The sequence below is a fragment of the Eleutherodactylus coqui genome, chromosome 13, assembly GCF_035609145.1.
Source record: "Eleutherodactylus coqui strain aEleCoq1 chromosome 13, aEleCoq1.hap1, whole genome shotgun sequence".
Lineage (NCBI taxonomy): Eukaryota > Metazoa > Chordata > Amphibia > Anura > Eleutherodactylidae > Eleutherodactylus > Eleutherodactylus coqui.
In genome coordinates this window covers 54063054-54088431 of record NC_089849.1, presented here as the reverse complement: position 1 = coordinate 54088431, position 25378 = coordinate 54063054, and the positions used below count along the sequence as shown (strand labels likewise).

The window sequence follows — 25378 nt, the reverse complement described above, 5'->3', positions numbered from 1 at the left end:
GACCCAGAAGTGAGTGAAGACCAGACTGATGCAATAGGGGGGTATGGCTTTTTCTATTTTTCAACCTCCTCAATACTTTTCAACTATATTTGCCTTCTGAGTACTCGAATACAGTTGAAATTGGAGCAACTGCCAGGAAGCTCAAGGCTATCAGAAGGCCCATTGCAGATGCACCATTTGCTCTATGGTTAAAGTGGCCCTTTGGCTCAGAAGCTTCACGTTACGCCTCTGCATAGCACCCCTAGTGGCTGTCTCTATACTACATTTTCTACTGCCCTCCGGCATCTTTTTTCCATTACCATCTTTTCTATTACTGCCATTTATTTAGCTACACATACTGTAGATATCTTTGTGAGGTCCGGGTTACATACTTCTTCCGTGATCTTCATTTGAAGTACTAATAACTAGTCTGTTAATTACAATGTAATTTGTCGACATAGCTATGAATAATTATTGCAAGTGGTAGATTCTTCTGGGACATGACGTCCATAGAGGTCCATAAATATACATGTCTTGTCTACAGCTGCCTGCTGTCAAGTCAAGACTGGATGTGTACACGTATACATGTACGCTTTGTTTTTGATATGCTCGGCCATATTTAGAGGCTGTAAATGATTGAGATTTGGAGGCTAGTCGCTCAGGATCAAAGCTTTTTGAGAGGTGATTCAAGGTACATGATACAAGTTTCATACGTCAATGGAAATGCTGCACTACTTTCATGCACCTATGTCATTTACATATGGCCCATCACATATGTATTGTGCTAATTGTAGTGCATTCCTATGGACAATAGCCATCATGCAACAATACCTGCTTTGTACCTGTGCACAGGAGAAATCATAAACTATCTGTAAAGGGGTTTTCCAGGTATTTACTAGTGATGGCTTATCCTGAGGAGTCATTATTAGTCAATCAACAGGGGTCCACTGATCAGGATCCCCACTGATCAGCCGATCCTCTGGGTCACTGCAGCGGAGTCAGATGCCATATTGGGGTCAGAGTCAGAAGTATACTAAAGACTTTCTTCCATTGAAATCAATAGAAAAAAATGTAAGAAGTCCCAGAATATCTGTTTACTATGAAGATTATATATAGTTGTTGATAAACTATCCACATAAATTTCATTAGGACAAGGATATGCACATGGGCAGGAGAAACGGATGTCACCAATATACACTAAATGGGGTACTGCTAGGGAACAGTGATATGATAAAAGACCTGGGGGTACTAGTGGATTGGGATTATTCACCCTGGAAATAGACGGCTAAGGGGCAAGCAATTAACTATGTATAAATACATTAGGGGACAATACAAGGATCTCTCCCAGGATCTGTTTATACCCAGGACTACGACGGTAACAAGAGGGCATCTTCTACGGTTAGAGGAATGAAGGTTTCATCACCAACACAGAAGGGGGTTCTTTACTGTAAGAGCAGTGAGACTATGGAACTCTCGGCCTGACGACGTGGTGATGGCAAAATCCATAGAGGAGTTTAAGAGGGGACTTGATGCCTTTTTAGAGTGCTATGATATTACAGGATATAGGCATTAAATAATCAGTGGGGTTATTGACTCAGGTCTTGGAGTCAGGTTCTGACTGCCATTATGGAGTCAGGAAAATTTTTTTCCCCCAAATGGGCTAAATTGGCTTGGACCTCATTGTTTTTTTTTTGCCTTCCTCTGGATTAACAAGGGGTAGGGGAGGGGGGGGGGGGGGAAACAGGCTAAACTAGATGGACATTGTCAATTTCAGCCTAACATACTATGTTGCTATGTTAGGTTATCGGACATAAGCCAACCTATCATTTACAAACCTGTTCAAAACCCTCCTATCAATTGTTACTAAGTATATATATATGCACAGATATATTAATAGTCAAATACAATGTCTCTATTGAAGGACTTAAGAAGCGGGTTAGGCAACAGCGTTATAAGAAGTATGGAAATTTACTGCTACTGTATGTAAAAGTGATTGTACATCAACATGCAGTAGGAAGAACCATAGTTGGCAATATGTCTGATATATCTAGCTTGGTTATATCTAATGCCTGATAATCTACTACCAAATGTTAGCCCACTACTATCACACTAATAAACCATTGACATCATTCAATGAATACTAAATGGAACTGCCTGGGATCTGTGCAATACTATAGATTGAGCATTTAGGCTGGGCACTATGCCTATATAATCCAGGGGCAGAATAATGGTCCGATAAACCATTTTCCATAAGATGGCTGTTCTTCTCCTTCCATATTACAGAGATAGTTTCCCATAGAGTCAAACTGCTGATGAGAACACATTGCCTCATGAAGGCACCATACAACAGCATTCAGAGTACCCACAGGTCTGTAATATATGTAGATTCATGTGATGCCATACATGGTCATTGTACGTGGCACTGCTGTGTGTGTGGCTTAGCTACTTGCAACCTCTGTGGTTGCAGAGGATGCCAGCCACCATCTTGTAGGGAGACACCAGGTGGATGTAGGCTAAGAACAATTGCCCCTTAGGTCCACCAGGGCAGACAATCTTCTTCCTCCATGTGGCAGCATCTTGTGGAGCTACCTGAATCATCATCCTCCTGGCTCTGTCCGCTCCGTTCTGATGTTTCAAAGCGCTGCTGTCAGCCCATTGGCACCCCGCAATACAGTCACTTCGATTATGAACTTGATTCTGAGGCTTTATGTATGTTATGTGCTTGGTTTTGGTATTGTATATATGCACTGAGGTTAGTTTTTGTTGTGTTTATGTTATGAGCTTAGTTCTGGTACTGTATCTATGCACTGAGGTTGGTTCTGGTGCTTATTTGTGTTATAAGCTTACTTCTAGTGCTGTTTTATGTTATGAGCTTGGTGCTGGTGATGTATTTTATGTTATGGACTTGGTTTTGGTGAAGTATTTATTCACTGAGCTGCCTGGTGTGGGTATGCGGATATTTTGCTGCTTTTTGACAAGCAGCAACCCAGCCGACTGGCTATCAGTGCTATATGAATAGTTTTTTTTCTTATGACAGAGGGGATGCTAAAGAAAATTCCACACAAGGTGCCATCTAACCTAATGCCAGCACTGGCTGTGTGCATGATTTTTTTCAAGACTTTCAATATTTATTGGGAAAGAATGCCAAAAACAAGTTTTTAGGACATTTGGATGCCCTCGTTGCGACCTATGGAAATGTCTAATATGCCATTATCAGAATATATGACGGTGCAGGCAAATAATATTATAATAAGCATTTGATATGCTGCTTGAATTGCTGTTCATGGTTAAGATTAGAGATGAGCGAGCGTACTCGTTAAGGGACATTACTCGAGCGGGTATCCGTATTTTCGAGTACATGCCTGCTTGCCTGAAAAGATTCGGGGGGCGGCAGGGAAAGCGAGGAGGGAACGGGGGGAGATCTCTCCCCCCTGCTCACTCCGGCAACTCACTGCTCACCCCCGCCAGCCCCCGAATCTTTTCGGATGAGCAGGCATGTACATAAAAATGCCCATACTCGCTCGAGTAATTTGCCTAAACGAGTACGCTCGCTCATCTCTAGTTAAGATACAAATTGTTTTAATTAGCTAATTAACAAAAAACAAGGTGGTGGCGCAGAGACACAAACCAACGTGCTCTGGTACCTGTACAGAGAAGAAGATGATTTACAGACTGGCACAAGCCAATGAATGGAATACAGTTGGGTAGTTTGTGGTTCCTAATTGACCTTCACAAGACACTGGGTGATGTAACACACAGATCTACACCAAGGACCAAAGTAACACATCGAGGACAGAACGTTATGCATTGCATCAGAGCTTCCTGTCTCTGCTATTACATAAGAAGGTATGTCCGACAAATGCCCAACCTCCTGGTTGCTTGTGGAAAATTATCAATGTTAAGCAATGTTTTGGGTTTGCTATATTTGCCACTTCCTTCACCTTTCCTTATCCTCGGTTTCGAAGGTAAAAAGTTGAGGTATTAATGACGTAAAGCAACTCTCTAGTTTCCAGACAAAATTCTGCCCCTGGACAGGTAAAGCAATGGGGTATATCAGGGTGGTAACTATAGGGGATGCAGGGGATGTGGTTGCACCCGGGCCCAGGAGCCTTAGGGGGCCCATAATGCCTCTCCTCTCCTTATAGGGAGCCCAGTACTATGAATAAAGCATTATAGTTGGGGGCCCTGTTACAGATTTTGCATTGGGGCCCAAAAGCTTCAAGTTACGCCTCTGGGGTATATTATAGTTTTTCCTTCTCTGCTGCCCTTTGTTACCCTGATTTTTGGGCCTAGTTTGTGGTCTTTTAAGATGGTTGCAGCAATTTTCTAAGGCTTCACATCTGCGTTGGAAGCTCTGTCTGGAGGTTCCATCACAGATGCGGCTGAAAATGCCGGAAGAAAGTGCTGCATGCAGCGATTTTCTTCCATCCAAAAGCCGGGCAGCTGGGCAGAAATCGGGCGGACCCCATTATAGTCAATGGGGTCTGTCCGACGCTGTTTGGTTCTGTCCAGAACAGAGCAGGAAAGCAGGATCCCCAGCACAAATGTAAAAGTACCCTAATGCACACTATTCTTTGATTGACCAGTACGGATCACATGAACAGCTCCGGCCAATCGTGCATTAACAGTCGTACACTAGCAATGCACTATGGGGATTATGTAGTCTGAAGATTCTGTCAGTTATCTTGGACATTCGAAAACAAGACCTGGAATCGATGGATCGAAGGGTCTTCAGAGAAGAACAACTGCAGGTTATAGACCCCGCTCTCTCTTCAGTCCCAGGACAGAATTTTGTCCCAAAATCATAGGGTTGTTTTAAAGGGGTTCTCTTGTAAAGAGGACTTAACCTATAACCCAGGGGCGTAACTAGAGGCTCAGGGGCCCTGATGCAAAAGGTGATCTGGGCCCCCCCCTCTATCTGTATCTGTACCCATACCTAAACCATGCTGAACAGAGGCATAACTTGAAGCTTCTGGGCCCCAATGCAAAACCTGTAACAGGGACCCCAACTATAATGCTTTATTCATAGCACTGGGCTTCCTATATGGAGAAGAGAGGCCTTATGGGCCCCCTAAGGCTCCTGGGCCGGGTGCAACCGCATCCCCTGCACCCTCTATAGTTACGCCCCTGCTATAACCACAAGACAGGGGGTAAATACTGTATCTAGCATGTGAGATCCACCCATCTCTGGTCTTAGATGGGTGGATCTCACATGCTGTTGTCTGTCATCCTTGCAGTATAAATAGTGCCTTTGCACAACACTGGTGACACAGAGAGTGACAACCTCACCAGGTGAGTTAAAGTCCTGCGGACCGGTACTACTGATAGAATATAAAAAATACCTGGAAGCAGAAGAAGGTGGTTTAGTGATGTTGCAGAAGATGTTGCAGAAGATTATGAGCTCCATTGAGACCAGGACTGATGCAAATGTTCTGGTTGAACTTTAATTAGGATTTGTAGCTAGAATTGGTTTGACCATATCATCAAATTCACAAATACTGATGCTGAATATATGTAAAAGTACTATAGAAATGTTCTGATTATGGTTTGCATGGGAAGATATTGAGAATTTCTCTGCTTTGATGAGATAGAATACTTGCGTTCTCGCTGACATGGTGGAGGGCACTGTCTTCCCTACCGTTGTGTCCCTTATTACCTCTTTTTTTCCTTCTTTTTCGTCTTTTTTTCTCTTTTGTCCCTGTTGTCGTTGTATTTCTTTCGATATTTTTCTTGATCTGCATATAGGTGATTTAACCATGATATAAAGATACAGTATTACCTTCAGACTCAGATTTGGGAGGGTTAGAATTGGATTCTTGCAAGATTGAATTGAAGGGTCATAGTAACACCTTCTGGATTTATCGTTATTAACATTATACAAATTGGATATGGAAGACGTCAATTGTCGTAAGGACCTTGTCACATATGTATACATGTAGTCTGTTTATAACGTGTCAGGCATTATATGCTTTTTTTTTTTTATTCATTGCATCTTGCTGATATATTTTCTGATAGAAACATTAAAGTGCTATGCCAGGCATTTACTATTGATTACCTCTCCCCAGGATAAGTCATCAATACTTGATGGGTGGGGGTCCACTGCTCGGTATCCCCGTCAATCAACTGATCCTCTGGCTCGCTGTTAGTGCAGCAGGACTAGGCATCCATATTGAAGGACAGAGCTGGAAGTGTTATAGAAGGCATCACTGCCACTGAAATCAATGGGAGCAATGCCTTCTATTATACTCCTGACTCTGATCATTGATGACGACGTCCAACACTGCTGCAGGCCAGCGGGAATCCTGAGCAGAGCACCCCTGACAATTAACAATTTAAGAAAACTATCTGAAAGATAGTAAATGCCTGAAATACCCCTTTAATAAAATATTGATTAACCCCTTAAGGACATAGCCTATTTTGGGCTTAAGGACGCAACGATTTTTGGCGGATTTTTATCTCCATTTTTCAAAAGCTATAACTTTTTTATTTTTCCATCGACGCGGCCGTGTAAGGGCTTGTTTTTTGCGTGGCGAGCTGTAGTTTTTATCGGTACCATTTTTGGGTACATAGACTATATTGTAAAACTTTTATTATTTTTTTTATGATAACAGGGAGAGAAAACGCATCAATTCTGCCATAGATTTTTATATTTTTTTACAGCGTTAATCATGCAGCATAAATGACACACTACATTTTTTCTGCGGGCCGGTACGATTACAATGATACCAAAATTCTTATATTTTTTTAGGTTTTTCCACGTTTTTGCAATAAAAAACCTTTTTTGGAATTTTTTTTTTCTCTATCGCTGCATTCAAAGTCCTGTAACTTTTTTATTTTTCTATGTACAGAGCTCTATGAGGGCGAGACGAGCTGTTGTTTTTATTGGTAACATTTTGGGGAATGTATGGCTTTTTTTATCACTTTTATTGCATTTTTTGGGAGGCAAAGTGCTAAAAATTTGCATTTTGCCTCTGTTTTTTAGCGTTTTTTTAACGCTTTTTGTCATACAAAATAAAAAGCGTTCAACTTATTGTACACGTCGTTATAGATGCGTCAATACCCAATATGTGCCATTTAAATTTTTTTTTACCTTTTTTATGCTAATATTAGAAAAAGCACAAAAAAAGGTGTTTTTTTCCGTTTTCTTTTACATTTTTCTTTTTTTTAACATTTTTCTTTTTTTACACAACTTGTGTCCCTCTGAGGGACTTACAACACTGTACTGTTGATCGCTGTGATAAGGCATGGTAGGGCTACCGCCCTGCCATGCCTTATCACTTATTCAGCGATCATAGGCATTGGCATTACAGGACGCCAGTGTCTGGCGCCCTGTTGCCATGGTGACAGGTCGGGCTCTCTGCGATAAGATCGCGGCAGAGAAGGGGTTAACAGCGGGGGGGGCGCATCTCCAATGCCCCCCCCACTGTTGCAGCGGGAGGCCGGCTATCACTAACAGCTGGCTCCCACTGCGAGATAGAGCAAGATCAGTCATGATCTCGCGCTATCCCAATGACGTAAGGGTACGTCATTTTGCGGGAAGTACCAGCCTGCCATGACGTACCCTTACATCATGGGGCGGGAAGGGGTTAAACATACATGTACTGATGATTTGAACCAATTCTAAAAAAAATGTGACTCTGTATCAGTATTTTATTAAGTAGCATCTATGCCAAGTGTGAAGCCCATCCATCATATGAACAAAACCCTAAGTATAACTAGAATTTTTAAAAACTTCAACCAGGTCATAGAAAGATGTCAGAAGTTTTGATTGGTGGGGGTCTAAGTGCTGAAACACCCACTATCTACTGTCACTAAAACAAATGGGCAGAAGCACTCGGCAGCCCAATCGGCTGTCGTCGAGAGTGATGTATATACTTCATAGACATTCTATGGAGCCAGAGGCGTAACTTAAAGCTTCTGGACCCCAATGCAAAACCTGGAACGGGGCCCCCAACTATAATGCTTTATTCATAGTACTGGGCTCCCTATATAGAGAAGAGAGGCCTTATGGGCCCCCTAAGGCTCCTGGGCCCGGGTGCAACCGCATCCCCTGCATCCTCTATAGTTACGCCCCTGTACAGAGCCCATTTCTGAACAGTGATTGAAATAGCGGAAGGGGCATAGCACTCAGATGAGCACTTCTGTCTATTCATTTTAGCAATCAGTGGGGGTCTCAGCATTAAAAACTCCTAAAGATTGCAACTTCTGATAACTCACTATGAACTGTTGGGAGGTTTTAAAAAGTTTAGTTACCCTTTTCCTGTATACAGGAGCTTGGGGTCCTGTTCTCGACATCCCTGCAAATAGTGGCCTTTGCGAGAGGAAGCTACAGGCGGACATTTCAGATGAATGGCTATCCATGTAATGCCTCCAGAAGAGAATGACTCTCAGATCTGACTCATGGAAGAGACCCTGAGCGGCCAATATACGTTAGGCCATAGTTGCATTTTGTGTTCCATGCTTCTGATATTTGGTAGAAAAACCCTAGACATAAACAAGACTTGGAGTCTAAATTTGCATCAGCCGTTTTTTTTTTACCTTTCTTACTTTTCCTACCTCTTGCTTATTTATTATGATGTCTAAAATATTGTTTTTTAATTTCAGGTACCACAAAATGTCTACTATGAATTCAACAGCTAAGTCTCGGAAGCCATTTATTGTCCTCAGGGAGTTTTTGACCGGCCGGCACAAGGTGGCCTCTGGATCCATAGGTGTTTTTCTAGACAATGAACAGACACGCGGTCGTATCATGGACCTGCCTTCACGTCCTGAAGTATCAGTGAGGAGGAACATGGTTCGCCTTCTCGGCAAGAGAGAATCGGCCTTTTTGTACGGCATTGGATCACTCCAACGACGACTTCATCTTCTGGCCAATGAGAAGCTCTTTCTTACCGTGTGTGCTCTGCAGATTAGTGATGTTGTTAGACTGCGGTACCAGGGCTATGCCGCAGTAGGTGTGGCCACTGCCATCTGGGAACTGTCTGAAAAATCAGGACAATGTGAGCTTACAAAGTTACTGGTAGAAGTTGAATTATTGGTGAGTAATGTCATACTGTGTAATACGGTCTATGTATAATTTATCCAAGCTTCCAATATCCAATGGTAGTCATATAGTACTGTCCATGAAACAAGTGTGTATGGGTGACACAGGACAGAAAAGCACCATGCTTGGTGGTTTTCTGGGACTTTTACATTGATGACCTATCCTTTGGATAGGTCATTTATATCAGATTGGTGGGGGCCCAACTGCCAACACCTCCACGAATCAGCTGTTTTAAGGGGTGGTTGGGTGAGCATTGCAACCCATTGTATACCGTGCATGGTGTCTGCTATTGCAACTTAACCTCATTCACTTGATTCGGAGCTGCAGAAAAGGCATCTGTCTGATACATGTGACATCACAGGCTGTGTAAGAGGCCACAGTATCAGCCAAGCACCACGGCCATTTCAAATAGTTAATCTCTGAGTGTGCCAGGATTCAGACCCCACCGATCTAATCTTGATGACCTAACCTAAGGATAGGTCATCCATGTTTAAAGGGGTTTTCATAGGCATAATTTACATGAAATCCAGCTCCCCTGCCATATAATAACAAATAGTGGCATACTCATCTCTCCCTGCTCCCGCTGTCTCCTGCATTACTCCGGGTCTCTCCTTTTGACGTCACATCTACAGACTTCCCCAGCCTGTATACATGATGTCACAAGCACTGCAGCCAATAACAGAGCTCAGTGATCGAGTGATGGATTTTGGGCCATATCAGTGGCAGAAATTGTATGTCTTATGCATTGATGAGCAAACTTTTGAAAAGTTCAATTCGGCTGGTTCGCCAAACTTCTGCAAAAAGTTTGGTTCAGTCCCATTAGCTCGAACTAAAGCAAAACTTCATCAAGACCCCTAAAACTGGTGTATAGCACTGTCTAAGAGCCATAAAAGCCCTGCATAACAATCTGAGAGTGTTATACAGGGCTCTTATGGCTCTTAGTGTTAAACACTAGTGTTCAGGACTAGTATTTAGCAAACTGAACTAGTAGAACCCTGTTTAAGGTAGAACTTTGCTAAAAGCTTGGTTTGGGTTCATGTGGAACCAAACATTTTGCAAAGTTTGACCTGAAACACGCTTCTACTGGTTTGGTTGGCTCAACACTAGTCCTATCTGAACATACCCATAACATGATCACATTACTAATTCATCTGTGATTCACAGCTTCAGTTTGAAACCATTGTGAGGGTTTTCTATAAACCTAATATACATACGGAACTGAGAAATATTGGCATTTCAATTGGTCTTCTTCTAACATGGCCTTAAGTTAGTACTCAAAAATAGACTGTATAAGTTATGGCAGCGTCAGTTCAGACATAAAGTATAATTTGAAGACATCTTCCGTTTTAATATCACAATGCTGGGCAATATTTTGCAGGACGGAGAGTTCTACGATAACGCCACGCCTTTGGTAAAGGTCGATGCAGGTGACATCCTAGCAGTAAGCTCCAGTGTACAGCGGTATCCACAGTACAGGGGAAGTGGATCCAGGTTGGATGAAGAAGGTGAATGTCCATGGGAAACCGGGAAATAATACTGTTTTTGAGTGCACCTAGATAAATAGCTTTAAGACACTTCTCAGCATTTATCAGGTTATAAGGATGCGTCTCAAATGATTTTGGTATTTTGGAAACGGATCCAAGTTCTTTGACGTAACATTAATGACTTTTAGATTCTCAGTGCAGGAAAAGTACAAAGTACGTCAATGAACACAATCCCAGAATTCTTCCTGGCTTTGTCATGGCCACGTTTTGGAAGGATAATTAGCATCTAATAACTGTAATTATGACATGTTAACTAACCTTCGAGGCATTTACATCTGTTATTTGATGTACCTGGCCTATTTTTTTTCTTTACATGTTTACATACAGAATACGGCTGTTGTAAATTTTCCGTAAGATAATTTTAGATTTTTGTTCTTATTTTATGACTTAATACACAATTTTATCTGTTGGCTGTATGGCATTCAAATTCTACAGGGGTTGGACAAAAATATGGAAACACTGTATGAAACTAATGGGATTTTAATCATTAGCATTGAGCTTCCCTTTTGACCTCTGCTTGGTGGAGAGCTTTCCTGCCAAATTTGTGTTTACTTCACCTCTTGCCCTGCTCTGGGTGGTTTTGGGTGCCAGCTGGTAACAGCAGCTAACTGGCTCAAACCCCTGATCAATGGAACATCTGCCCGGCAGCATCTGTGTCATATTACCTTCACTAAAATCGGTCTCTACATGTCTTGTTGAAATATGATTTAGAATCCCATGTAATTTAAGGCATGCATTTCATACAATGTTTCCATATTTTTGTCTACCCCCTGTAAGTGCTTGTTACAGCATCAAGGGAATTCTATACTTTTTAATAATACTGCTAACTCAGTGTTTCCAAACTCCAGTCCTCATGACCCACCAACAGGTCCTTTTCCAGGATTTCCTTAGTATTACACAGTTAATGTAATTATTGTCAGCGACTCAGACGTTGCAACATGTGTTCTTTCTGTAGGATATCCTCAAATCATGACCTGCTGGGGGTCTGAGTACTGGAGTTTGGAAACCCGGTGCTAAATTAACAGAGCTATAGTTACTTAGCATTATTATTATTATTTTAAAAAAGGAATATTTCCCTCAAATTCAACCAAGGAAGGAAAGTGCCTGGGGAATAAAAGTTTTTAAAAAGTAAAAAATTCCTTCCGACCCTTAGGAAACACACATTTTTACCAGTGGATTTGTGTAGAGATGACACTACCAGGCATTTGTGGATGAAATTTTAAAAAATCCCATACACTTGCTATAGAATTTTTTCATATGGAAATGGACCTGCGGTACAGATTTTTTACTTCACACTATTTCAATTTCTGTCGCGGATTTGCTTTGCAGATCCCCCCTTCAATGTACAGATGGGAAATCCACAATCAGATTGGAGCAAAAATTTTTTGTATAGACCTGGCCTTAAAGGGAACCTGTCATCAACTAATTTCATTGACTAACCAGGGATAAAAAAAATCAGTCCCTCATAATGGCCTGTGTTTTCTACTTTCCTTGTCTGTGTAGATCTGTACAGTGTCCTGGAGGACAGCTTAAAGGACCAGCCACCTATGCGTGAATCAGATGTTCTGGAGAAGATAGTTGGGCAGACGAAAGGCATTCAAGGACACTACAATTCCTGCTATCTAGATACCACCCTGTTCAGGTGAGGACCCCAGGAGTCCTAATATCACATAAGACATTGACAAACCTAAATCCTACAACACATAAGACGTTCACAAACCTAACTTTTTACTGCTGACTTTTTCTTTGACAGCCTGTTTGCATTTTCTTCTGTCTTGGATCATATCTTACGCTCTCCTGATGTTTGTGATGCCAAAGTACAACGAATCTTGCGGCAAGATATTGTGAATCCCCTAAGAAGGTAAGCTTCTAGTATAGGTCTAGATGTGGCCATAAACATACAAATAGCTTATAAAAAAATTGGTCAAATGCTCATTTTCAATAAGTACGAATGGCTGCAAACTTCTCCAGAAGTTATGAATTTGACAAAATGATTTGACTAGCAAAAAGCGATCAAGCAAGTTCAATTAAGTTTTAGCTTAAAAGAATAGGCAACCAGCATGCAAATACAATGCACACAAGAGGTCAGGTCAAGGTAGAAAATGTCTGTTTGTGACCCTGGAGCGGGTGGCCATGTGGCCTGGTGTTACCTTTGAATCTGCTGACCATCAGCTCTATAGTGACTATGTAGGACTTGGACAATAGGAGGCGGTAAATTGTGAAAAATGCTGCCTCTGACTCTTTATTAAGGGGAGAATGGGCATAAGAAGAGCAGGTACAGCCAGGTGAGGCATATCACCAGCAAAAAAGAGCAGATTGCCTACTATCAACCTTTCTTGAAGTTTGCGGGAGTCATAGATCGCAACACTTCACTTTAATGGAGTTAATATAAAAAAGGCAGGTCCACCTATCTTTGGGAAGACATGAGCTAAAACTGCAGGCCCACACGGGTTGGTCTAGTTAGGGCAAACATGGGTACAGCTAGTAGGGTGCCTGGACTGTAGCATCAGTGGGTTTGCATGCTCCCAGATGGTCCCTGTGGTTGGGATGTACACCTCTTTGGGTTTTATAATGAACTCAATACAAACTTTAACCATTGACATTGCTGGGCCCTTTAACCCATAGTCAACAGCTGCTTTAAGCCAGTGTACATATATGTATGGTCTTGTGGTGTTTTTTATATGGGTAAATCAAGTGCCCCCCGTACTTATTTCATGTAAAAAGTGTAGATATTTGCTGTTCTTCACATTATATATACTTTGATATTGCAGGAGTGGATTTGTACATGCAGAAAATGTCATGAAGCTCAGAAAACTACTTCGATGTGACACCTTTGTTACCGAGGAGAAAGGTTTGTTTGTAATTTTATGTACTTTACTTATTTTAGATCTTAGATGAATGGTGATGACTTCATTCACCTAATCTCACCTTTTCTATCTCTTTTAGACCCTGAAGAATTTCTAAGTGCCTTATTACATGAAGTTCTAGCAGTGGAACCTCTTCTTAAAATCAGGTATTGTTTAATTAGTCGATGACTGTATGCATAACACAATGACTTATGGGCAGGCATGATGATGTGCCTTTTTTCCAATATTACAGGTGTAATAACAAGACCCAGGAAAGCAACAGCTATCAAATAATTGTGGAAAGAGATGGAACACTAAAGGTTCCCAATGTCCAAACACTAATGGACAGATCATTCCGATTTTATGAGGACCTAACATTTGACCAGGTGATCACCCATTTTTCAAAAAATCCATAGCTACCCACATTTAGATATGCCTTATTTGTAGGCTAGGTTTCCTTATGGCGGGGGGAAAGTTTGCATGACAATAGTAATACCTGTGGTTGGGAATCTTGCAATCACTGCAGGTTGCTTGCAACTTTTTTCCCCTATTGGAAAACACTGAGGTTGCACAACTATTTTACCAAGAACGAAAGTCACCATGGAACCCTAGTCTTAAGGTACTCATACATCTTCAATGGGTCAAGCTTTCATGTTTCCATAGGCAGGAGAGAACAAAAGAACTGAGTGTTGTAATTCAGCATGCCTTATCCTTATGTCCTCCAATATCATCTGTCAGGGGAGGGTTGGGGGGTCCCCATACACATGCGATAGTCATCTGCTCTAGCAGAAATTGGTGAATTCAGATGACTTTTCCTTAATATGGGGGTCTTAGCAGTGGAATGATATATGTTGTTATTTAATAGTAGAGATTTCCTTTAATCTTATCCATGCTGTATTGTTTTCAGGTTCCACGTTGCCTTATCCTTCAGATGCCAAGATTTGGCAAGAAGTTTAAAATGTTCCCATATATACGTCCTTCCCTAGAACTGGACATCAATCATATGCTGCACAAAAGTAAGTACCGTATTATACACTAGTACTATGCCTAAAACATTCTTAGTCTGGCTCTTGAAAGGACCTTCTTAAAGCCCTTTTACACACACTGATGATTGGGTACGAACCTTTGTTGTACCGTGTAAACATGCCAGCAATTAGCCGACAAATGAGCAAACTCTTATTAGTTTCCTGATGGCATAGTTTATATGGGCATAAAAAAAGTTTGCAGCATATCATCGTGTACAAACGGGGATATGCTACCAGGAACTGCAAACACTATGGAGACACACAATGATTGTTTGTCCCCATACTAGCGATCCTCATATTCCAGGTGTAAATGGCAGTAAGAAGAACTGATCAACATGCTATATTGTCCATTGGCATCCGCCAGAAAATCTGCCAATGTAAATGGCCCCCCTAGGTAGACAATTTAGGATATACTGAGTTTCCCCGACATAAGACCTACCCCAAAATTAAGCCCTACCATGATTTTCTGGAGGGGGAACTTGTGATATAAGCCCTATGCCGAAAGTAGGTCGTAACTACACTATATAAAAAAAGCAATACATTACCTAAAAGTTGGCGCCCTGGTCCTTCACACTTCTCTCTGGAGCTCCAGCACTCTTGTGTCAGGCCAAAGCCGCCGACAGAAGATCGCTTGCTGGTAACGGGGTTTGTAAACCCTGCCTCCAGCAAGCAATGTCTCTGATTAGCTCAGTCGCGGCGCTCAAGAACCAATCAATGCAGCGCTTGATGAACCAATGCGATAGTTGTGATTGGTTTACGAACCCCGTTACCAGGAAGCGATCTTCTGTTGGCGGCTGAGGACTGAAGCAAGAGTGCTGGAGCTCAGCGAGAGGGACATAGACGGCACCTGATAGGCAAGTTTACTAAGACAAGCCCCGAAAATAAGACTCTGTGCCTCTTTTGGCGCAAAATTAATATAAGACAGGGTCTTATTTTCAGGGAAACATGGCTTATTCTTAATGCACTATTTATGTACTTGTCTGCAGGAAGCACGGTGTGCTGTTTGTGTCTGAGTCCTGCTGAGTATGAATGCACTTACTGCCTCGCGGACCCACTAACCACGGATGGGAACGTTCGCCAGTTCTGCCAGCTTTGTGAGAAACAGGTCAGAATTACAGAAGGGATATGTATATATGGTTCATATTAGACAATAATGCAGATTAGAACACTCTGTGGTTGAATTAACATATGTATAGTGGAAAGTATATAAATTGGAAACCAGACAGTAGGTAACCTTCCCAGTAGTGATGAGCGAGCATACTCGCTAAGGGCAATTGATCAAGCGAGCATTGCTCTTAGCGAGTACCTACCCGCTCAAGAGAAAAGGTTCGGCTGCCGGCGCGGGTGACAGGTGAGTTGCGGCAGTGAGCAGGGAGAGCGGGGGGGGGGGGGGGAGGGTAGAGATCTCCCCTCCGTTCCTCCCCGCTCTCCCCAGCCACTCATTGCTCGCCACCGGCAGCCGAACCTTTTCTCTCGAGCGGGTAGGTACTCGCTAAGGGCAATGCTCGCTCTAGCAATTGCCCTTAGCGAGTATGCTTGCTCATCACTACTTCCCAGTCAACACCTAATGAAGGACTCACGTATGTCGTCTGCACTTTACATGCATAATTTTTATGCAAGTAATAGGCAGTGCTAAAAGCCCATTGATTTTCACTGGGCCATTCAGACCTGCGTTTTTCATGCGCCTGAAAAACGTAGTATGTCCTATTGTGGTGTGGAATACGCATGTAATATGCCCATTATAGGCTATTGGTGCGTACATTACACAAAAAAAGTTGTGTTATATCTGTATTTGCTGCATAAAAAATATGCATGTAATACCCAGACAACATATGCCCATGTGAGTGAGCCCTAAGGCCCTTTTCACATCAGGTGAAAGTCACATCATTGTGCTGAATCTGTTGCACCAAGGATTCCATTGATTTATAATGGGATCCGTTGGGTTTTATCAACGTGTCTTTTAAAAACAAAATGCAATGCAAATGTGAACATAACCTGAGACTCATTTGTCTCACTTTATAATCATTGTACTATCCATGCACAGACTTCCTACTTGTAATGGGCTTGTGCTTATACAATGTACCAATCAGAGGTGTCCGAGCTACAGTGGGGAGGCAGAGAACAGCAGTATCAACCAATGATGAGACAGAGGGTGTGTCTCAGACTACCGCAGACTCCCTGTAGATAAAGTATAGTCACAGATCTGCCTAATGAAATGAGCTAAGAAGCAGCCGGGAAGCAAGATCTTAGAAACATATATAACATGTGAACAATATCCGTAGGTACCAATGTACATAATATTTCTTAGTTCACTGGACATTGGATAAGTAGCTTTTCACATCATTATGATTGCTGTGCAGTATGTTGTATCTTTACCCAGTCTACATAAAGTTTGGGATACTGGGCATTTATTAGGCAATGTATGCAATATACTATAGACGTATGTAAGCTAGGCCCTCATACCTGTCTAACCTTTCTACCCATAGGTTCATTCAAACAATCAGCTGAAGGATCACAAACCCACAAAGCTTAATACACAAACTAATGCTTCAAACCAAAAACTTGAATTATTGGCCGTTCTCTGCATCAGGACCAGTCACTTTGTCTCATTTGTTAAATATGGACCAGGCAAAAACTCTTGGGTCTTCTTTGACAGCATGGCTGGAAGAATAGGTATGTAATAGATTTTTTTTATTAGGAGAGGTAGCTACATTGTCTCACAGACTACTCCAAAAAGAACTCCTAATACCCCATGTTCCACTTATAGCAACTCAAAAAATCCAGCCAGCACTCCGCTAATCCGTGTGGCTTATGCTAAGGGTAGCACCCCGGTAATCGGTCAGAAGAAATAGACCGGCCCTCACTCAGTATAATGTACGTTTGACAAAGGCTCCTACTGAGCCGAAGTATATCACTTTATTTCTGATGCTTCTGTGAATTAAACCATTGAGGGTTTTGCAAGCAGCATGTAATTGGAGGTCTATTCCTTCTGTTTGTTGCCCAAAGATGTCAGTAAGATATATTCTGTTTTCTGCCCTCTTTGCAAAGTTGATAGTCTGCTGAATAGTGGATCTTCACCCCACTCTCTTCTGTGAGACATGGTTAGGAACACGTATAATGCATTTGGAAAGTCTTCAGACCCTTTCCCCCTTTTTAAAACATTTTGTTATGTTGTTGCCTCGTGCAAATTTGAAAAAAAAATTCAACTTTTTCCCATCATTCTTCATTCTGACAAAGTGAAAACAGAATGTTAGAAAAATGTTGTACATTTTCCAAAAATTAAAAACGAACATTTTGTATTGATATAAATATTCACATCCTGTACTCAGTACTTAGTTCAAGCACATTTTGGCAGCAATTACAGCCTCCGGTCAACTTGGGTATGATGCCACAAGGTTTGCACACCTGCATTTGGGGATTTTCTGCCATTCTTCTCTGCAGATCCTTTCAAGTCCTGTCAGGTTGGATGGGGGCCATCTGTGGACAGCCAGTTTCAGGTCTCTCTAGAGAATTGGGTCAAATCAGGGCTCTGGTTGGGCCACTCACATAGTTGCCCTGAAGCCACTCCTGTGTTGTCTTGGCTATGTGCTTAGGGTCATTGTCTTGTTGGAAGGTGAACCTTCTGCCCAATCTGAGGTCCCTTGCACTCTGGTTCAGGTTATCATTAAGAATATCTCTGTACTTCGCTCCATTCAGCTTTCCATCAACCTTGACCAGTCTCTCTGGCCCAGTCACTGAAAAGAACCCCCTTAGCATGATGCTGCCACCACCATGATTCACTGTAGGGATAGTATTGGGTAGGTGATGAGCGGCGCCTGGTTTCCCTTCAGACATTTTGCTTAGAGATGAGACCAAAAAGTTCAATCTTGGTTTCACCAGACCAGAAGTCTAGTTTTTCACAGTCTGTCAGTCCTTTAGGTGCTTTTTGGCAAACTCTAGACTGGCTTTCATGTGTCTTTTGCTGGGGAGAGGTTTTTTCTGATTACAGCACAATGGTGGAGGCTGTAGTAATGGTTGACGTTCTGGAGGTTTTTCCCATCTACACATAGGACTTTTAGAGCTCAGTCAGATAAACTATTGGGTTCTTGGTCACCTCTCTTAGCAAGGCCCTTCTCCCCAATTACTTAGTTTGGTGGGTCGGCCAGCTCTAGGAAGAGTCCTGCTTGTTCCACAATTCTTCAAAAATTATTGAGGCCTCTGTGCTCTTGGGAACTTTTAGTGCAGCAGCAATTTTCTTGTAGCCTCCTTCAGATCTGTGCCTCCACACAATCCTGTCTCTGAGCTCTACAGGCAGTTCATTCCTCCTGATAATTTGGTATTGGCTCTGATATTCATTGTGAGCTGTGAGACCTTACATAGGCAGGGCTGTAATTTAAAATGATGTTCAATCAACTGAATTTCCCACAGTTGGACTCCAATCAAGGCGCAGAAACATCTCACATATGATTAAGGGATATGGGAGGCCCCAGGAACTAAATTTCAATTGTCATACGAAAGGGTCTGAATACTTACGCCAATGCCAAATGTTCTTTATAAATTTTTTAAAAATTAAAAACTATTTCTAACAGTTTGTTTTCACTTTGTCATTACGGGGTATTGGAATACAGAATGATAGGGAAAAACTTGAAATATTTTTTTTTATTTGCACAAGGACAAAACATCACAAAATGTAAAAAAGTGAAAGGGTCCGAAGACTTTCCAAATGCATTGTAAGAACACAATTATAACTTTTGACCTGTACAACAATTTTATAGATGGTCATACATATATCATCTGAACTGTGCATCAGTCACTACTAATGCTCCATGTATTATTTTGATATTTATCATGAGTTACAATAGAAATAGTCAAGGACCGCTCCTTCAGCCGTTAGGCATCTTAAAATATGTCTAAACATTGAATGGTGGTTCAACTAGTTATTTCCAAACATATCTTTTGTTCTGTTGCCTGAGTCATAATTGCAAATCAATACCTAAATAGCCGGTCACTTCTGAAATTAGACATAAGTGACATTTCGGGAACCTTTTGTTGGATTCCAAATGAAACCATGGGTAAAGATAAATTTGCACTGAGTGATTATTTAGGGATTGTGGGCTTGAGGTTAGGATTAGGGGTTTGGTCTGGAGTATGATTAAACTAAGGTACTAAATATATTAAGGTCATAGGACTGGGGTCTAAATTTCTTTAGGAATCTGAATAAATGGAGGGTTCTGGTTTGGGGTCTGAATTAATTTAGGGGATCTAATTTAATTTAGAGGTGGGTTGCAAAAGCAAGAGGAAAAAAAGATGTCTGAGCATCAAAGTTGTCAGTTTTCAGCAAAATCATCATAGCAGTCTGGGCTGTATGGAGAAGAAAAGTAACAACTCAAAATAGAAATTTTCACCTGTAAGCTACTGTATGTAACTGTTGTGTATTTTGCCTGTGACTGATCAGTACTGCATTTTTTGTATGGTCTGCAATGTGATAATACTCTGCAGACCATCTGTATGGACCTGGCATCTGACTACTATATGGTCACTGTATGGTGGTATTACTGATTATACAGTATATACTGCTTATTTTTATAGTGATAGCATACACTACTCACTACCTAAAGAAGCAAGTGTATGCCTGTTCCTGACTATGTCATTAGGTGTTTCCGCATTATACTATGTCTTCTGGTGTTTACAAAATTGAATTCAATGGGAGCTGTGCCTGCATAACCAACCCAGGCCATGCAATATGTAAGGAGCTGTCAGATTTCAGCTCGTACAGACAGATAGTGGGACGGATAACTGCTGATCATCAGGGATCCCAAGTGGACAACCACCATCAATCAACTATTAATGACCTGTTCTGAGGCTAGGACATCAATAGTTCAGAGCCAGCCAACCTCTTTAAGTAATGTAATTAGCTGGGAGTCTTTACAATCGTTTCTTGTAGAATCAAGATGCAATTTTCTATTGCATGGTATAAAGCTAGTCTCCGACGTTCAAAAGGCTGACGTAGGTTTCCAAGTTAATTACTCTTTAATTTGAACCTCTGTATGTTTTAATTTAGGTACTGAGATTGGCACCAATGTCCCTGTGGTTCGAACCTGCCCACAATTAGGAGACTACCTGTCAATGTCAGAGGAGGAATTCAGTGCTGTGGACTTCACAAAGATGGATGCCCTATCGAAAAGATTCTTTTCTGACATCTACATGTGCATCTACCAGTGCCCAGATCACAGCATGCAGAGTGGTTAACGGGCAGATCCTCGTAAACAATGATGGTCTTTACACAAACACATCTACCCATACTTCCGTGAATGCAAGATCAAAGAAGATGGTAGACTTTAAAGCATTTCTGCCAGTTGACATGTAACACAGAAAAACATGCTACCAGATATGATCCAAAGTTGGACCTACTGAAACTCATCCTGGAATATTTTTGAAGTTTTGCATTTCCAGAGGTTATTTCTATGGTTTTCTAGAATATCGGCATTTTTAAAAAGCCCTAGACTTTTAAAATGTCTTCTGTGTTACGGTTTTTCTGGTCTTGTGCTCTTTATGGGCAAGGTGTCCGATTAAGATAACTCCGCTATAATGATGTGCAAAAATTTCAAGTGTGAAAGTGAGGAACACGAAAAGACAACCAAATGTATGTAGAATCCAAACATCTCAGGTCCAAAGAAAATAAGGTTCCTTTTTTATATGTATATATTTATGAATGATAGAAGACGCTATAGAAAGCAAGTGTGGTGGTCAGGTATGTGAATGCTTGATGTGCAATAAAATGACTTGCATTGTATAGGTGGATACCTTCTGTTAGTATTTTACAATTCATTTTATGGTGGCTAAGGGTTCTGGGGCCACTCTTCAGCTATGTAGGGCAAGTGAATGCAGAATTGTCAACAATCGCTTCGGTCAGCCATATTTCATGTCATGTCAATCTCTGGAACAAGAGAATGGAGTTACAATCTGACCCCTCGCATATAAGTGATCAAAGCGCTATGGGAGAAGGGGTACTGTTGTATTATGTTGCAACCGGAAGTTAGGGTGGGGACATAATACAGCAGTGTTGACATTTGGTGACACCCCCAGCTTCTGATTGGCTGTGTGCGCTCTCTGGCAACTCTGTTGCAGCCTCCTGTTCCCCTTCTCCCGCTGCTATACACGGGCTGAGTGGAAGATGTGGAGTTGCGGCTCCTGAATTCCCCGTGCCATCACTCACCCTCGGCCTTCTGGCTGGTCCCGTCGGCGCTGCTGTGCTGCCACTGTTTGGCCCACAGCTGTCACTCAGCCCCAGCGCTCTGCATGGTCCTGTTGCCACCGCTGTGAGTCATCATGCTGCTGGTGGTGGTGCGCCAGTTTTGATGCTTCCGTCCACACTCCTCCACGGGCACTCTCACTGCCACCGCTGCCTCCACCAGTAAGTGACACCCTTGGCTTCCCCACTGTTCCCCAGTGTGTGATGCAGCCAATCGGCAGCTAGGGGCCTGATAGGGACATTCTCTCCTGCTAAGGGCTGTCAGACCCGCTAGCTTCCGGTGGAGTCAAGGTACAATAGTACCAGGAGGAGATAAGTGTAAATTTCTTATACTGTGACTGGCAGTGGTACAACATTTTAGGAACCATGCTACCTTGTGGATATTTGCAATTTTCAATGCAGCAGATTTAAGAACATTTTTTCCCAAAAGCTATTTAATTAAAAACTTAAAGTGTACCTCCAGTAGCAATATCATGCCCAACTCAGCGGGTATAGAGAAGACACTGCTGGGCAGTACAAAACTACTTGGTACAGTTCGCCAATTGGTAAGATCCTTGCATGATACTTTCTAGCTGTCTTACGGTTGTGGGAAGTTGTTCTGCCCAGAATGGAGTCATGTCTCCCCGTGACCAACATTGGGTCAAGTGGCAAATCAGGAGTGGAGTGACCCTTTAGCACAATCCCATCAAAACCAGAAATGTTCCCTGTGCTTTCCAATTATAGCATTGTCACAAGGCAAAGTGTGATCTTAGCATTTGAACTTGCAAATCTGAATCAGAATAAAAATGGAAGAGGTGTATGATGTAGTGGATTCTTCTACCACGTTTGAAATCACCCTAATCAGTCTCAACTATTTGTGATACTGCCCTAAAAAGGCTGCCTTATTACAGGATAGGCTTTATATGTTTGATTGGGGGTGGTGTAGGTTGTCTGAGATCTGAGACCCCAACCAGTCACCAGCAAAGGGGTTCTTGTTTCTCCTCACCAATGCCGATTATGGCAGAACATACACTATCCTACCATAAGTTATTTATTTACTTTTTAGTTATTTACATATGTTAATACTTAGTTGGGCTTCTCTTAGCCCTAATGACATTAAATACCCTCTGTGGCATACTTTCTACTAACATCTCATACACTTCAGCTGGTATTCCCCTCCACTCACCCTTCAAATGTCTGGAGAGTTCTTGCAAAGAAGATGGACGCATATTTCCTGATACAACGTTCCAGTTTGTCCCAAAGATGTTCACTAGGGTTCATTCCAGGCCAAGTCAGTCCAATCGTGAAACATCCATATCTTCAAACCGAGGTGAAAGAGTGCTGGATTTGTGACAAGGCGCATTGTCTTGTTGGAAGTATGGCTGACCATTCCCACAGTATTCCCACATTGTCAGCAGCACATTATTGTGTAGGATGTCAAGGTACACCTCCGTGTTCATGGTTCTTGCTAATACAACCAACACACTAAGACCATGCCATCCATGTAAACATCCCCACACCATAACAGAACCTACAAGGAACTTAACTGTTGACACAACAAAGGGCCTTCCTCAGGCATCCTCCACATCTGGTTTGAAGATGTGGTAGCGTGATTAATCACCTTATAGAATATTCTTCCATTGCTCAACTGTTTAATAACAACACTTCTTGCACCGTTTGTAAACAAGCCAATGCATCTTCTTTGGGAGAACTTACCAGACATTTGCAGGATGAATGGAGGGAAATACCAGCTGAAGTGTATTATTTTTTAATCGAGAGTGTTCCACAGAGAGTATCTGATGTCAGTGGGTCAAAAGAGGCCCTACTAAGTATTAACATGTGTAAATAAATACTACTCTTAGCTCTTGCTCAGGTGTCCAATTACTTTTCATAGGATAGTGTATGCACTGCTGTTACATAGAACTCCGTGTGAAAAACACAAACAACTCCGATGGTAAGCCTTTACATAACACATACCTTATTACTCTAAGATTACCTTACATGTTGCTTTCAGTAACACTATGTACTTCTCTATACTTTATAGACTGACAGTTTTGCAAGAGAGCAAATAAACTGCACAATGAAACCTGGGCAATTTTTTTGTTTTCAAAATAGATATCTCTGTAGCAGATAATTACTAGGATTATATTTTTCTATAGGTCAATTAAAGGCTAATGACCACTCCTATAATTACCCATTAATCAGCTAACAGTCTGGAATGATTACCGATAGTTAGGTAAGAAGCAAGGCAATAATCCGATCTCTAATGAAAATTTGAGCAGGGCAATTTCCCAACCTCTCTACCGCACCCTACCTTAATTAAAGGGCTCACCCAATACTGCATATTTGTACTGTATGTTTTCTTTCTCATTTGACCTTGGCAGCCATGAGGAAATACAGGAACCACAATCCAATCTCAGGGCATTTAGTAGATTATGTAGCAGAGAGCAAAAACAACATGTCATCCGATTAAAGCGATAAAGGACAGCTCAGCCATCTACCATCTCTACAATATACATTGGGCTTCACTAATATTTTTTCCTTGGTCTTTTTTTTTTGGGTCGCCTCTAGTGTGGATACAAGATGTGATATGGGTGGGGAATGAAGCTCTAGTACCCTATTGGCTCCCTCTAGCTTGGATACAAGATGTGATATGGGTGGGCATGAAGACTCTAGTACCCTGTTGTACTGCCTCTAAGTTGGATACAAGATGTGATTCAGGCGGGTATGGAAGCTCTAGTTCCCTGTTGGCTCCCTCTAGGTTGGATACAAGATGTGATATGGGTGGGTATGGAAGCATACATGTTCTGTATGGTATTCTGCAGCTTATCGCTCCACTTGCTGTAACTGAAGCTCTAGATCGTATGAACTCGTATGTTATCAAAGTTGGCATCCTAGATGGTCTCATACATGTGCTATTGGCGATAGATCTGGCAACCCATGGAAGTGTGACAATACTGTGGAGACATTTCTGTGACCCCTTTGTGTCTGCGGCTGAGCATTATCCTGCTGGAAAATGCTCTTGGAAGCTGCCATGAGAGGAACACATGTGGCTGCAGGACGTCCTGCACATATCACTGAGCTGTCATTGTCCCTCATACCACTAGTAGGGGAAACCAACTGCCATATGTGTTGCCCCCCCCCCCCCCCTCCAGACCATCACACCAGCAGGGGGCAGTATGCCACTCCACAACAAAGGCAGGATTGAGACACTCACCCTTAGGTTTCCAGACACGAACATGGCCGTTGTCCGTGCCTAAACTAAACCTGGAGTCGTCACCAAGGCAATCAGGTTTTGTTTAACACACACCACTGCAAACGGAGGCAAAAGTAAGTGGTTGTTAAAGGCAGTACATGTAACAGGTGCCGTGAGATGAAACGTCCTTCAGACAAGTGCCTGAAAATAGTAACATAGTATGTTTTTCTGAACTAAGATAATGTCCATCTAATTAAACCTGTTTTAACCTCCCCCTTGTTAGTCCAGAGGAAGGCAACCCCCCCCCCCCCCCCAGGCGAGCCAATTAGCTCCTATGGAGGGAAAAAATTCCTTCCTGACTCCATAATGGCAGCCAGAGTAATCTCTGGATCAAAGTTTAAGATCAACAACCCCGCTGGTCACCTAATGTCCATATCCTATAATATCATAGAGCTCTAGAAATGCATCTAGTCCCCTCTTAAACTCCTCTATGGATTTTGCCATCATCTCGTCCTCTGGCAGAGAGTTCCACAGT

At 42.0% G+C, this 25378-nt stretch overlaps 1 protein-coding gene across 1 annotated transcript; it reads left to right on the top strand.

Annotated features, from left to right (window-relative positions):
- Window positions 1–5253: 5253 nt before the first annotated feature.
- LOC136587521 (ubiquitin carboxyl-terminal hydrolase CYLD-like) lies at window positions 5254–21209 on the top strand. Its single transcript, XM_066586143.1, has 12 exons — window positions 5254–5271; window positions 8584–9016; window positions 10401–10527; window positions 12070–12208; window positions 12320–12427; window positions 13338–13417; window positions 13513–13579; window positions 13666–13798; window positions 14320–14428; window positions 15424–15542; window positions 16924–17110; window positions 20478–21209. Exons 2-12 carry the CDS (start codon window positions 8594–8596, stop codon window positions 20663–20665), a joined length of 1680 nt encoding a protein of 559 aa, XP_066442240.1. The 5' UTR covers window positions 5254–5271; window positions 8584–8593; the 3' UTR covers window positions 20666–21209.
- The last annotated feature ends 4169 nt before the right edge of the window (window positions 21210–25378 follow it).